Genomic DNA, 14,337 nt, shown 5'->3' with positions numbered 1-14,337 from the left:
AGCTTATATGAAACATTAAGTTGGTTTCAAAATATGATTGATCAGTTCAGTTTAACTTCCCTTGCGGGTTTTTTTTTGTTTTTGTTTTTGTTTTCCTTTGTTATTTGCCGTTTGTTCTACACAACTATCAGAGTCGGGATTTCTCACGAAGGATTTACACATATTGCTTATGGAGTGCATAGCTAAGACACAATAACAAGTATTATAATGTTCAAATTCAACTTTATGATCTACACAATTAGATTATTTTTTTTGGTGAAAAACAAACAAAATGATTACAAAAGCCTAATCCAATCTAAAGGAATATCTTCAACTAAATGAAGACCCTCATTCCTGTCAAAAGTCATCTTAGCAATACAAGTTGCTTTTAAGTTCATTTCGCGAGGAATATATTCGAGCTTTCATTGACTGATGTCCAACAAGTTCTGTTGAATGCATCGGATAAACATTGAGGAAGATGTCTTTGAGAAGAAATCTTGAATAGCCTGAAGAGCTTCCCAACTATTTGTTATGATCAACACTCCATCATACTTCCGACTTTTTAAAATCTTTAAGCTATCAAGAATACCTATAAATCCGCATTAAAAACCAAATAACGACCCAAACTCCTGTTAAACCTAAGGATCTAACCCCATGACCGTCTTTCAATATCCCTCCAACAGTAGTCAATCCGGAATCTAACTTCATAATGCCATCAATATTCAGATAAACCCAATTGCCTTCCTCAATGACTGACATCTCTATATTCTGTCTCATAAAATGCAATGACTTTTGAAAAGAAATACATCGTAAGGCCCAACTTTACGACACAATTAGACCAAAGAAACACTGCAAATCCACATCCAACTAAAATTAAAGCTATAATTTAAAACATTTGATGAAGCTGTTTATTTTTTTATCGTTAAATTAATTCGGTGGTCAACATCGTTTTCATCATAATTAATCACATCACCACCAAAAATATCTAAACCCCACACAGGAATTCAGAATCTTAAATTATCCGAAACCAAACAAAAACCCTGCATGATAAAACATCCAAATCAAACATGGGCAAATAGCATGGGCCCATATGAGGTATTGTCTATCTTTGTCTTGTTATTATCACCTTATCTCGAATCTTCATGTCTTGTAATAAAATTCGTACACGTCGTCACCATTGCCCCTTGTTTTCTTCCCTGTAACCGCTGATTAAGAAAAGTCACACACCCCATAGCCACTTGTTTTCTCAAAAACATGGTCCCCTTCAACCTCTCGTCTATATATACACCCCAAAGTTCCACCATTATCAAAATCCTTCATTAAAAGAAAAAAAATTATTGTTTGATTGTATTTATGAGCTTGAGGTACGCGAGTAGGGTGTTTTCCCAGTCAGGAATGAGGGCGGTGCAGTTGGTGAAAGACCATGCATCCAAGTTGGAAACTAATCTAAGGTCACTCAAAGATTCTTCTTCTTCTTCTTCTTCTTCTTCTTCTTCTTCTTCTTCTTCTTCTAAGCAAGCGAGGCGTTTCTCTAACACGGTGGATTCCGGGACTGTGAAGGCGGCGGCCGCCACGAATGAGAGGTTGAAGCAAGCGGAGGAGTCATTGAGGACCGTTATGTTCTTGAGTTGTTGGGGTCCTAACTCATGAACCCCCCCCCTCCCTTATTTTCTGTTAAAAGTACAAGGGAATTGTATAAATTACTTGGATGTACATACATATCTTCTTTTTTTTAATCTTATATATGAATTATATAGATAATAGATATGCAATTGTTTGAGGATTTTGCATGAGGTTTTTTTATGTCTATATTTCCTCTAATAATAACAGGTAATGCTTTAGATCATGTTTTTATATCTACTTTAAGTGGATTTTATCTTTTGTTTACACTTTTTATTCTCGGTACAAGTTTTTGTTTTACATCATTTAATTATTTAAAAATTTTGTTTGTTAAAATCGATGTCATATGATTTTATTTGTTCGAATTGCTTGCATTGAAAGCTTTTTTTTTCACTCCTCTACTACATTTTAATCAATTTTATTGAAATAGTTTTAGACGTCACTAAAATGTGAACTAAAATTCAAACAATTTTTTTCTTTAATCTTTGGCACCGACAATCAGATCGACTTGGATTTAAGGTATGTTCTTTTACTCATTGGTGGGTATTGATTCATTAAATCAATTATCGAATCTTGAAGTTTGTTGGTGAAATTAAAAAAAAAACTTAACAACCTAATAATTTAAATAAAAACTTTTAAATATTTAAGGACTTAATTAAAAACTTTCAAATAATTAAATTATCAAATTGTAACTTTTTTTTAATTAACCCATCATACTACAATTTACCCCTAACTAATGACTAAAATAGCATCAACCACGAGCATGCAATTTCTAGGATATCATTATTGAATAATTCAAATGTTGAATATTTTTCTTTTTGGTTCATTAATAATGTTGAATATTCAATTACGAAAATCCATAGAATATTTGTTCCATCGTCTTGTAAGAAAATACAGTCGGAATTTGTGAAAATCCCATTAAATCTAGACGTTATTCCAATCCAATTTAATTAAAAATGTTAAAAATATTCCATATGTCCCTTTTTTTTTATTTTTATCTCATGAAATTTAGTTCTTCTATTTTTCAGATTTCAAAATTTAAATCCAACTACATTTCTTTTGTTAAATTTGTTGCTGTGACGTTTTTAAAATAAAAAATCACTTGATAGCCATGTAATTAAAAAACGACTTTGTAATTAACTTGAATTAACAAAAAAAAAGTTTTAATAGTGTTAAAAAGTTAAACTTGAATTTTGAAATATGAAAATTAAAAGGAGTAAATTCTGTGAAATTAAAGTATAGAGATTAAATTTTAAATTTTCGGACGTACAGGGACTTGTGGCAGATTTTAACCAAAAAATCTCACCTACTTTTGCTTTCCCATAAACTCAATCTGTAGTAAAGGTGGATTTTGATTTCATAAAGTCGTCGTTGAAAAACAGTAAAAATGCGGAAGAACAGGTGAAGGCTGCAGACTAAAGCTGCGTCGTTTTGAACTTTGTATCTTCACCCCCCGCTAATCAAGCTGTGTGTGGAAAGTTAAAGCGGACTTCAAATTCTCACCACTTAAATACAGTTCAATCCATGCTTTGAAATCCCGTCTTCTCTACCCCTTCTGTTTCTTTTTTCACGAGTCTCTCCATTCAAACGTAAAAAACGGTGCCGTATTTACGCTTGTTGGTGAAAGTGCGAGATGGCGATAGGAGCTGAGCACAAGTCACAGTCCGATGTTAGAGTTTGGGGGTTTTTCAAGCTGCCATTTCGGCAAACCGGGAACGCTACCGGTACGACGTCGTCTTCTTCCTTGTCGTCGAATCTATACGCTGAAACTCAACCTCAGAACGAAGGATCGAACCGTCATGCCTCTGCCAATTCGGTTTCTGCCGTTGCGAAGTCGCTTTTGCCGACTCGGCGTCGCCTGAAACTTGATCCCGCCAATAAACTCTATTTTCCATGTAAGTTCCTTTTAAAAAAAAAAAAAAAACTTTTGTTTGCTTAAATCTAAACACAAAACTATGCTTTTTTTGGAAATTTACAGTAAAATCAACAAGTATTTAAGAGTTCAGATTGTCGATTAATTAAAGTAGCTGGTAAAAGGCAGAATATATTTTATAGTTTTAGTTTTTTTTTAAAGAAATTTAAGTTTGCTGATAATTATTTGAATTTTTTTAAAAAAAATTACTGCGAAATGAATATGGCTAATTGGCTAGAAATAATTTTTGATGCGGTTCATTTAATTTCCTATTTGATTTATTTTTAAAAGCTGGTTAATTTCACCAAAGGTCCCAAACTATCCTCCAGATTTTAAATTGGTATTTAAACTTCGTAATATTCTAAAAGTATAACCATTATATTAGTTAGATCTTTCCATTATCCTAATTGTAAATTTAGATGTTAAATGTCAGTATGAATATGAAATAGAATATATTTAAAACACGTATATAGCTATCACATGCACAATTTGAATCAAAAGTGTCACTAATATTTAGAATAATTATTTTTTAACACGACATATTTAAGTTGTTCTTGCAATCACCATACATGTGCTTCCAGTATGTTCTACATGTTTCGCTTCATGTCAGATTTGAATTGGTCTTTAATACCCAAGTTAATATTTAGGCTGATAAAAGTACTTAATTGATATGATAGGACTCGATTAGACCATTTTGAAATTTAGGGACTAGTTTTAAAAACTTGGGTCGTAGTTTGAGGTTGTTTAACGCAATTAACCCTTGTTATTATGTAAAATAATTATTCTTGATTGAGTATTTTTGTTTTGTTTTCTGTTCTCAAGATGAACCTGGCAAACAGGTGAGGAGCGCGGTGAGGATAAAAAACACTAGCAAGTCATATGCAGCTTTCAAGGTACACTCCTTTAAATTTAAAACTTAAAAAACTTAAACCTTTGAAGCATTTCATCTTCATCACTGCCTTGTATTTGTCTTTCTTATTCTGTTAATAGTTAAATGTGGCATCGCTTTGATGAATTTTGTAACGAGCTAGCCATTTTTGTTTCTGTTGGTTAATTTAGTTTCAAACAACAGCACCAAAGAGTTGTTTCATGCGCCCTCCGGGTGCGATCCTTGCCCCCGGTGAGGGCATCATAGCAACGGGTAAGTGTTTCTTCATGCTTGCACGTTTTCGTTTAGTAGTTCTTGTCCGTGTTATGTATTTTGCACGAATATATGTCTTGAACGTTGTTCATGTCTTCTGAAAGATTCTTATGAATTTCGTTTCGTGTTTCGAATGGATCTGTTAGTGTTCAAGTTTGTAGAGCCTCCAGAGAACAATGAAAAACCAATGGATCAAAAGCGCAAAGTTAAGTTCAAAATCATGAGTCTCAAGGTGAAAGGTCCAATGGACTATGTATCTGAGCTGGTGCGTCGAATTTCTCCTATAAAACTATTGTGTTTTTATATGATTCACAAAGAAAAAGAGACTTTTTTTAATTTGATTGCATTTAGATGCTGGTGATCTTATGATGAATAAAGTTGAATTCTGTTGATGCATATAATATTTAGTTTATGGTTAATGTTCTGCTAATAATTGGCTTGATAGGATAATGTATTACATTATAAGTACTGTCTGCACTCTGTAACATAATTAAATTACTGTGCTATGGGGCCGTGTTTTCTTTTGTCATCAAGATGTCCTGGTCTTGCTGTAAATTGACTTCTGAATGTGACGTATGCTGGATTTTGATACCTGATGGGACGAGAACCTCTTGTTCAAAGCCGATTTTAGCCCCATTTTGATATAGGCTTGCATGGTTTCTTTCAACCATTTTTGGAGTTGTCTGGCTGCCCTTGTTAGATGCTCTATTGATTGCTTTTCCACCTATCTGAACTTTTCTTCCCCTTTATAAAGTCGGGCACATTTCAACTTACGGTGTAATTAATCTTAGGTGACCGGTTTTTGCAGTTCGATGATCTGAAGGATCAAGTGGCAATAGAGCAAATACTACGAGTCGTTTTTCTCGATCCTGGCCGTCCTTGTCCTGTAAGTACTATTAGCAGCATACCATCTTATACATTTGCACATCAAGATTGTTGCGAACATAATAACTTACCTAAATCTTTATGGTTTGTGCTTCTTGACTTTATGAAGGCTCTGGAAAAACTGAAACGCCAATTAGCCGATGCCGATGCTGAACTCGAGGCACGCAAAAAGCCTGCAGAGGATGCAGGTCCAAAGATTATCGGGGAAGGACTCGTCGTAGACGAATGGGTAAGTTTCTTCTTCTTCTTTTCTCATATATATGTTTTTTTTTACTTGTATGACATGCATTATTCAAATTACTGTCTATTTCTATTCTCCAGAAAGAGCGAAGAGAACGATACCTTGCTCGGCAACAGGTTGAAGGTGTAGACTCGGTTTAAACCGGTAATTGCTTTATCATGTCATTGTAATTCTATATATTCATCTCTTTGCGTATGCCCCTAAAATCTTTTCATGTAACGTGTTTCATCTGGAAGAATGGTCGGAAACTCGATATCTTTCGATGTTATTATTATATATATATATAAAAGTGAGCTGAATTTTCTGTAATTGGTAACTAGAAAAACTCTACTAGCAACCATCTGGCTTTTGTAGATAAGTGATTGCGATTTTTTTGCTTCCCAAGGGAATGCAACTGTTCTCCATTGCCCCATATCATTGTTAATCACCGGGCGAATCCAAAAAAAAAATTCAAGGAGTTAGAATTAAATTATAAGTTTTTGAGTGACTAAATTTTAGGGATCTAATTCCAATCTTACCATTTTTTAGAGGCTAAGGTCCGTGTGCCTATCTCACCGGCTCCGCCCCCTGATTAATGTCTGAGCATCTGCTTAACTGCGTCAGTAATTTCTGTGCGAGACTCGATAAGAAATTTCATAGTAGCTGAATGCCCATACCTTGTTCTAACGTGCAATGGAGTTTGACACTGATAAGAATTTGTTCAACAAAATCTAATCTACATCTTGATTTAAAAGACTAGGCACAGGCAGTATGTTTGTGGTTTGCCAAGTTAACATGGAGCACGTTGTCATGGTTTGGGGTCTTCAGTGACTCAAGTTAATATTGCCATGATTATCAACTTCGTCTTGATTGTTGTTCTCTTTTTTCTTGTTACCAAAAAAAATTGAAAAAGTTAAAATTCAATAATTATAGAGCTATAAGTTCTGATCGAATCTCAAGAACATGATTCAACCAACTCGAATCCAAAGTTGATCCATTCTAATTTGATTATAAAAAGTTAATAATTTGAATTTTTTCGATTCAAATTCGAATTGATTGAACCCAAAATAATCTGAACTTGAAATAATCCGACTTAAAATGACTTGAATCTAAAATGATTCAAACTAGTAATCCGAAATGACGGGAACTTGAAGTAACCAAAATTCAGAATGATTCAACTCAAAATAACATTAAACTTGAGATTGATTTGAATAGAAAACCCAACAAAAAAAATGGTACACTTACTTTAGAGTTCAATTAAAAATTGTAAAATTATTAATTAGTATAGTGGTAAAATTTTAATTTTTGCCTCCAAACAATTATAACATAACACTTTTTTACCCAAAAATCTCTAACTTTGCCATGAACAAAAATGACAAATTTTAAAATCCGAATTGATTTGGATCCAAACTCAACCCGCATGTCTAAATACAATTTACATAATGCATTTCTTTTGGTCCAAAGCAAGATATGCACCACTAGTAGTAGTGACTGATTCCCTTGCCGTAGGTGCACTCCAAAAAGATAAACGGTTGGCTATTAAATATATTTTATTTTCATGGGTTACAATCAAACCTTGACCTCATGATTAAGAAATAAGGTAAGCAACAACCACACCACATCTCATAATTAACATAACACATTATATACATATCATGTAAGTTTAAGAGTTTACTAAATTATTAGTAAATTTATGTTTTGGTCACTTAATTTCAAAAAATTATAAAATTATCATTGAACTATTCAAAAGTTTTAATTTAAGTCATTGGACTATTAAAATCGCTATTGTATAGTCATTTCCATTGGCACCGCCTGCACCAATTGAAAATTATTTTTCCCTTTCTCTTTTATAATTCAATTTTTTTCATGAAACAATTTTGAACATCACGAATTTGCAACTCAAAATCCAAACATCTTTCTTCTCCGATCTTCGAGACTAATCATCAGGTTGACTTGGATTCAAGGTATATTCTTCTACTCATCGATGGGTACTGGTCCATCTACCGGTCGTTGAACCATCACTTGGATTTTGTTAACCGGACTTAAAAAAAAAGCTTAAATAAAAAATTTTAAATAATTCAGTCACTTAAATGAAAACTTTCGAATAGTTAAATGATCATTTTATACATTTTTAAACTTAAATAATTAAAATATAAATTTAATAATAGTTTAATAATTTCCGTTGTGATTTACCTTAAAATAAAATAAAAGTCACTTAAAAAGGGTCTGATATTTTGGGACATAGAAAAAGATTGCCTTTCCACAAAATAATAAATGGCATAGTGCCATGCGATTCTCCTGTGCTGCTTCAGTGAAAGACCGTGAAGAAATTGACAAACAAATCATGCCCAATTCCCTCATTAATTCGTCTCAATTAATTAGCCACAAAATTGAGGCTACTTATAATGATATTGTATTAATTAGCGAAGTTTTTTATAAGCATCATTATAACATAATTAAAGGGTAAAGGCTAAATTTTAAATTTGAGCATATTAGAGGGACCAAAATTAGAATTTAACCACTTATTTTTCATTTTGCTTGTGTAACATTCTGATAAATCAAGGTTTTGTTTTCAATTTCATCTATAATATGTTTATACTTCAATAAGGTGAACAACATTTATGAAATCAATAACATATGTACTACACAAGCAACCAAAAGCTAAAATTTGAAATGAGAAGGCAATCGATCAAAGGGGAATTACACATTTTTTGGACCTTGCCCTCCCTTGCTCATCTCCATGCCTCCATTGGGGTAATCCAGGTCTTCGACGAATCGGGACCAGTACCAATGTGTTTTCCATACTCGGTTCATTTCTTCGATCGGGATACCCTTTGTTTCAGGTAAGAAGAAGTACACGAATATTGACATTATTAGCACGAAGAAAGCGAAGAAGAGGAAAAGCCCGAATTTCAAGTGGCAAAGCATGGTTAAGAACACTTGAGCCACCGCAAACGTGAAAAGCATGTTGACGGAGACGTTGATACTTTGCGCAGCCGATCGGATTTCTAATGGGAAAATTTCACTAGGTACCAACCATCCGAGGGGTCCCCATGACCAGGCAAACCCGGCCACGTAAATGCAAATGAAAAGCACCACTACAACGGCATACCATTTGGGTAAGTCACCAGGGTCACCGTTGGTCCCAAACCTAGCACCAATGCAAGCTGCCACAACTGCCTGAAAAAGCAGCGAAGGTAGCACATTTTAGCACCAATTGTTACTAACATTGGTTTTTAATAAACGTGTAAATTTTTAGTCGAAATTCAATTCAACTCAATTTAATTATATAAAATCAATAACTCAAACTCAAGCAATTCAAATTCAACTCAAAATAATCCCAAACTCAAAAATTAGTTGAATTTGAAATAGTTCAAACAAGTGACTTGAATTGACTTAAACTTGAATTGACCAAAACTCGAAAAATCAGAGCCTCAATTCCAACAACTTAAACCTAAAACAACCCAAAAATGAGTTGAATTCGAAGTGGCCTGAACAAGTAACTCGAATTGATTTAAATCTGATCAAAACTAAAAAACCAAACCCTTAAACCCAACAACCTGAACCTAAAGCAACTAAAACCAAAATGACCTTGAGCCTAAAATAATCTCAACTTGAAATTTATTGTAACTTGGAATTATATGAACTTAAAGCGACCAAAAAGTAATTGAAATAAATTAAACTTGAATTGACCAGAACTCGAAATAATGTGAACATATAATGACATGATTCAAGAAGCTCAAACCTCTAATCTGAATAACCTGAATTTAAAATAACTTAAATCCGAAACAACGATTAGAACTCAAAATTTAAGACGATTCTATGATCCAAATTTAAAATTGACTTAAATTGAATTAACTCAAAATTTTAAAATTTTAAATTAACTCGGTTGAAATGGGAATAGTTTTCAAGGTTAAGAAAAATCTCAAAAGTACCTGGCAGATCAACATTTGAACTCCACCCTCTAGGAAAAGGAATCTCCGTCCCCACTTATCAACTCCATATATCGAAACCAACGTTGCACCGACGTTAACGGCACCGGTAATTACAGCGGACATGAGGGCAGCATCGTCTTTGAAACCGATGGTGTTGAACAAAACGGGAGCATAAAACATAATCACATTGATTCCAGTCAATTGTTGAAAAAAAGGAATGAGGATAGCCATCGTTAAATGAGGCCTATACTTCCTTTGCAACAAGTTCCCCCACGGGTGTTCGACGAGTTTCGACGCATCGCTGGCGGCTACGAGGTCCCTGAATTCTTCGTCGACATCGTCAACACCACGGATCCTCTTGAGCTTGGCCTTGGCTTCCTCGGTTTGGCCACGTTCGATCATGGAATTGGGTGTATCGGGGAGGATTAAAGAGCCAACGGTGATGATCAAGGCGGGAACCATCGCGCCGCCTAAGCTCAGCCGCCACCCCCAGCCGCCTTCGATCTTGTTGAAGAAATAGTTCAGCACGTTGGCAATGAGGATACCGACCGTAATTGATAATTGGAAGCCTATGTTCAATGCTCCTCTGTATCTGTATGGCGCCATTTCCGAAAGGTAGAGTGGCACAGACTGTAATAATTTACAAAACCAATGTCAAGTTTTAAAATGGAAATCAGGTAATTTACATTTTAGATCCCTGAATTTGTAAATCGCAATTCTTAGTTTCAACCAATTATATCTTTAAATTCTTATAATTAATAAATTAATGATGTAATTTAATAAAAATTAAAGATTTGTGACCAATATGTAAAGACAAGTTAAAAAATCGTTTAAAAAGGATTGGTAATAAATAATAATTTTTTGAAGAATTAAAATATAATTTTACCATTATATTACCTTGTGATTTTATAAATTTTACACCAAATAAAATGATCTAAAATGTAAATTATCTAGTTTCTTTGGTACCATTGACTAAATCACGAGAGTTATTTTTTTCTAATTTTTTAAGAATTTCGTTATATATTTTAATTATATCTGTTATTTTTGACATAATGTCTAAAACTACTCTTAACCCATAAATAGGAGAATGATGCATTTCAACGCGTTCGAGTCCACATTTTCTTTCATTAACAACAATGTCAATGTCAGTCTAATTGAGACTTAATCGACAAGTATTTAATTATTTTTAAAATACTTATAAAAATTAAAATCTATATTAAAAAAAACCTAAGGGAGGGACCACATGACATTGTCAAGTTGTTAATGTTTTTTCTTATATTGGATTATATATATAGAAAAGAAAAAACAGAAATTAATTTACATTTCAACCCATCGAAGTCACGCTTGTAGGAAAACAAGACATTTTAATATTTTATATAGAAAAAGAAGGATTCTAATTTCAATTATTATTTTTATATTCAACGGCCGTTCCATCAAGACGTAAACTTTAGCCAAAAAATTTAGTGCAATTAGATGTCACGCAAAGAAAAACAAAGCACATCCATATGTAATAATAAAACATAAACATCAATTCCATAATTACATTCAATTCGGACCTAATTTTAATTCGTAAATAAAAGAATAATATACGATCTAATGTATTTAAATTTATATTTTTTATATTAATAATAATACTGATGTCAATAAATTTAAGATTAAATCGATTTTTATAAAGCTAATATTTGGAATGACGCAAAAACAATTTAGCAAAAGACATGTTTTCTTGTCATTTTCCGAAGGTTAATAATTGTCTGTTGTATTAAAAGTATGTACCGTGGATCAACTGAAAAAGAGATTGGAATCAACCTTTTATTTTGAAATAAAATCTAAATTAAAAATATTAAATACGAAAAAATTGACTCAAAAATACTATAATTTTAATTTAATCTTTTTGAAAATCGTAAAAGTGTCCCTTAAAATGTGAAATTTACTTTACGGGTCCCTTAAAAAATTATAAAAACGTAAATTAGTATAAGGGTAAATTTACATTTTCGCTCCAAATATTTATAATTCTAATAAAAAGATACGAAGACTGAGAGCTGAAACCCGATTAGTTACCTGATTAGCGAACCCGACACCAAACCCGAGTAATATCCGACCGACGATCAACATCCAAACTGCTTTAGCAAAGCCATTGATTAAAGCTCCGGCGAAGAAAAGCAAACCACCGAAAAGCATGGACAGTTTCCTTCCCAGCTTTCGTGTGACGGTGGACGCCACCAACGAAGCCAAAAGAGCCGCCAAATACAAGGACGACGTGAACATCGTCAACGTTTGGCTGTCGTACTGACAGTACTGGTTCTTCGTCTTGTCCGCTTCCTTTTTCCTCCATACACTTGGAAAAAATTTCTGCAAAAATGGCGTCATCGTCGTCACCCCACCTATAACCAAACCCAAAACCCCATTAATTTCTACGTGAAAAAAGCTTTTTATTTTTATTTTTGTTTGAAATATTACTACCTGAGATTCCAATATCGTAGCCGAAAATCAAACCCCCCATAGCTGCAACAATACAGGTGACAAGGACGTATGGGGTGAGGTTACCCGGGTATTCCTTGCCGGTACCCGGCCCGATTCCTCCTACAGCAGGCATTTTCTTTTAGCTTTATTTTACTTCAATGGTGAAGAAAAAAGAAGAGAGAAATATATAGGATTGGAAGCGGCGATTAATACAAAGAAGGAATCAAGGAACTGTAGGAATGGTGTAAAAGCCAAAGAGAAGATAAGAGTTTTTAGAACAGCATGCTGGTTGTTTATATAGAGAAATTAGAAAGATCCATATATATATGTATAAACATGTATATGTATGTATATATGTATGTATATATATTATTTGTTATGTATGGTATATGGAGAAGACTTGAGCTGTAGACAGATAAAATTTTTATTTTCACAACAAATTACCTAAATTACAAAAATAGTCCCTTTTATTTGCTTCAAATTACATTTTAGTCACTTATATTTGAAATGCTACGTCTTAGTCACGTTATCGTTTTGTTACAAAGTTGTCACTCCACCGTTAAGCTCTATTACCTCCCTAACAGCTATCCTACGTAGCAGTCCAAATTAAATTCATTTAATCAAATACCTATATTCATCTCAGCAACTGGACACCCAAGTTGGCATTTAAAACTTATTTGGATTGCCATGTAGGACTGCCGTTAGGGAGGTAACAGAGTTTAACAGTAGAGTGACCACTTCATAACAAAATGATAACATAAGTTATTAAAACGTAACATTTCAAGCATAAGTGACTGAAATGTAATCTGAGGCAAACAAAAATAACTATTTTTATAGTTTACCCTAATTTTCATTCTATTTGTAATAATATAAACAACTTGAGTAATATTTTTCATATTAATATAGTTTAAATTAAGGTTCAGGTGAATCCATCACTAAAGGTTTTAATTTAGACCTCAAATTATAATTTTAGTTTTTCTATCATACTTAAATTTAGAATTTAGTGCATATAATATAATTTTAACATCTACTTTATAATTTCATTAGTTAATTCAAATAATTAATCTTGTTAACTATTTTAAATGGTTGATTGAGTCTCAACTAGATTAACAATGAGATTGTTGTTAGCGCGAGAGAACGTGAGTTCAAATGAGTTAAAGCGTGTTTATCCTCTTATTTTAAGAGTTAACACATCATATTGTTTTTAAGAAAAATTCACATAAAAATTTTAAAGCAAAATAGTCAATAATGTTAACTGCATATATTGACGTGATGGTTAACGTATTCAGTATTCATTCCCTCAAATATAATTTAAATTCGAGTCGCACTAATAAAAAAAAACTAAAACCAAAATTTGACCTCATACAAACAAAATAGGAGCGAAACGGGCAAATCAAAATTTGGTTCTTAATTGGACAATATTAATGCTTCCATGTGGTAACAAAGTTTCAAAAGCGACTTTTTCTTTTAATAAATTCATTGAAGAATTATATTAGAGTTTAAACTCTAATGATTAAGTAATTTTAAAATTGGATTGATGGTTGAATGAGTTAGACTATCAGTTGGTTTATTTCATTCAATTAAATAAATTATAAAAAAAATCGGTTCAACTGTTCAATTCAATTGGTTTTTAATCTAATTTAACCGATTTGTATCGATTCTTGAATTAATCAATCTGATATATTTCTTCAAACCGATATTCCAGTCGATTCTGAATTGCAATCGATGAACGGCAGTTGGGAAAAAAAGGATGAAATCCAAACACGTATGATGTCATTCAACATTCCGAGTAGGAAAAAAAATTAGAGTCTCCCCACCAAATTAATTGAAATTTAGCCTTATTGGAATTTGGATAATGTTTGGATTTAGTATCATCAAAGCCAATAAAACGTGACATTAGAATGCCTTCAAATCAAAGTCACAACAAGCAACAAATGGATATACTAATGCTTAATATTTTAATGTTTAATAACAGCTGGTTTTGTTAAGAATTCATAACGAAAAATTGTGTTGTTGCGATCAGTAAATAAAAATTTTAAAGTATATAATGTCATTTTAAGGTTGTTGCTAATATTTTAACGTTTAATGATAAATCGTGTTATTGCTGTTAATAAGTAGAAAATTAAATTATGTAACGACATTTTAAGGTTGTTGCTAATATTTTAACATTTAACAACTTGTTTTG

The 14,337-nt window shown here is 32.7% G+C and overlaps 3 protein-coding genes across 3 annotated transcripts; 2 read left to right on the top strand and 1 right to left on the bottom strand.

Moving 5' to 3' along the window:
• The first annotated feature begins 1,332 nt into the window (after positions 1–1,332).
• LOC107937748 (uncharacterized) lies at positions 1,333–1,825 on the top strand. Its single transcript, XM_016870708.2, has one exon. The coding sequence runs from the start codon at positions 1,333–1,335 to the stop codon at positions 1,627–1,629; it is 297 nt and encodes a 98-aa protein (XP_016726197.1). The 3' UTR covers positions 1,630–1,825.
• A 127-nt stretch (positions 1,826–1,952) lies between these two features.
• LOC107937738 (vesicle-associated protein 4-2) lies at positions 1,953–6,087 on the top strand. The gene is made up of 7 exons (XM_016870698.2): positions 1,953–3,494; positions 4,334–4,404; positions 4,571–4,652; positions 4,799–4,917; positions 5,461–5,538; positions 5,647–5,766; positions 5,859–6,087. The coding sequence occupies exons 1-7, from the start codon at positions 3,233–3,235 to the stop codon at positions 5,916–5,918; spliced, it is 792 nt and encodes a 263-aa protein (XP_016726187.1). The 5' UTR covers positions 1,953–3,232; the 3' UTR covers positions 5,919–6,087.
• Positions 6,088–8,311: 2,224 nt separating this feature from the next.
• LOC107937779 (sugar carrier protein C) lies at positions 8,312–12,487 on the bottom strand. Its single transcript, XM_016870748.2, has 4 exons — positions 12,153–12,487; positions 11,751–12,073; positions 9,693–10,322; positions 8,312–8,937 (listed from the first exon to the last, which is right to left on the bottom strand). Exons 1-4 carry the CDS (start codon positions 12,283–12,285, stop codon positions 8,458–8,460), a joined length of 1,566 nt encoding a protein of 521 aa, XP_016726237.1. The 5' UTR covers positions 12,286–12,487; the 3' UTR covers positions 8,312–8,457.
• Positions 12,488–14,337: the final 1,850 nt, after the last annotated feature.

This window comes from Gossypium hirsutum, chromosome D10 (genome assembly GCF_007990345.1).
Source record: "Gossypium hirsutum isolate 1008001.06 chromosome D10, Gossypium_hirsutum_v2.1, whole genome shotgun sequence".
Lineage (NCBI taxonomy): Eukaryota > Viridiplantae > Streptophyta > Magnoliopsida > Malvales > Malvaceae > Gossypium > Gossypium hirsutum.
Note: the sequence above shows the minus strand (reverse complement) of the source record. Positions and strands in the feature narration are given on the sequence as shown.

Excerpts from the sequence above, each read along its gene's own strand:
- LOC107937779 (XM_016870748.2), bottom strand. The coding sequence starts at position 12,285 with ATGCCTGCTGTAGGAGGAATCGGGCCGGGTACCGGCAAGGAATACCCG. Across the intron at positions 10,323-11,750 it reads GTGTCGGGTTCGCTAATCAG|TCTGTGCCACTCTACCTTTC; the intron begins GTAACTAATCGG and ends AAATTATTACAG. Across the intron at positions 8,938-9,692 it reads TTCAAATGTTGATCTGCCAG|GCAGTTGTGGCAGCTTGCAT; the intron begins GTACTTTTGAGA and ends CTGCTTTTTCAG.
- LOC107937748 (XM_016870708.2), top strand. The coding sequence starts at position 1,333 with ATGAGCTTGAGGTACGCGAGTAGGGTGTTTTCCCAGTCAGGAATGAGG.
- LOC107937738 (XM_016870698.2), top strand. The coding sequence starts at position 3,233 with ATGGCGATAGGAGCTGAGCACAAGTCACAGTCCGATGTTAGAGTTTGG. Across the intron at positions 4,405-4,570 it reads AGTCATATGCAGCTTTCAAG|TTTCAAACAACAGCACCAAA; the intron begins GTACACTCCTTT and ends TGGTTAATTTAG. Across the intron at positions 5,539-5,646 it reads ATCCTGGCCGTCCTTGTCCT|GCTCTGGAAAAACTGAAACG; the intron begins GTAAGTACTATT and ends GACTTTATGAAG.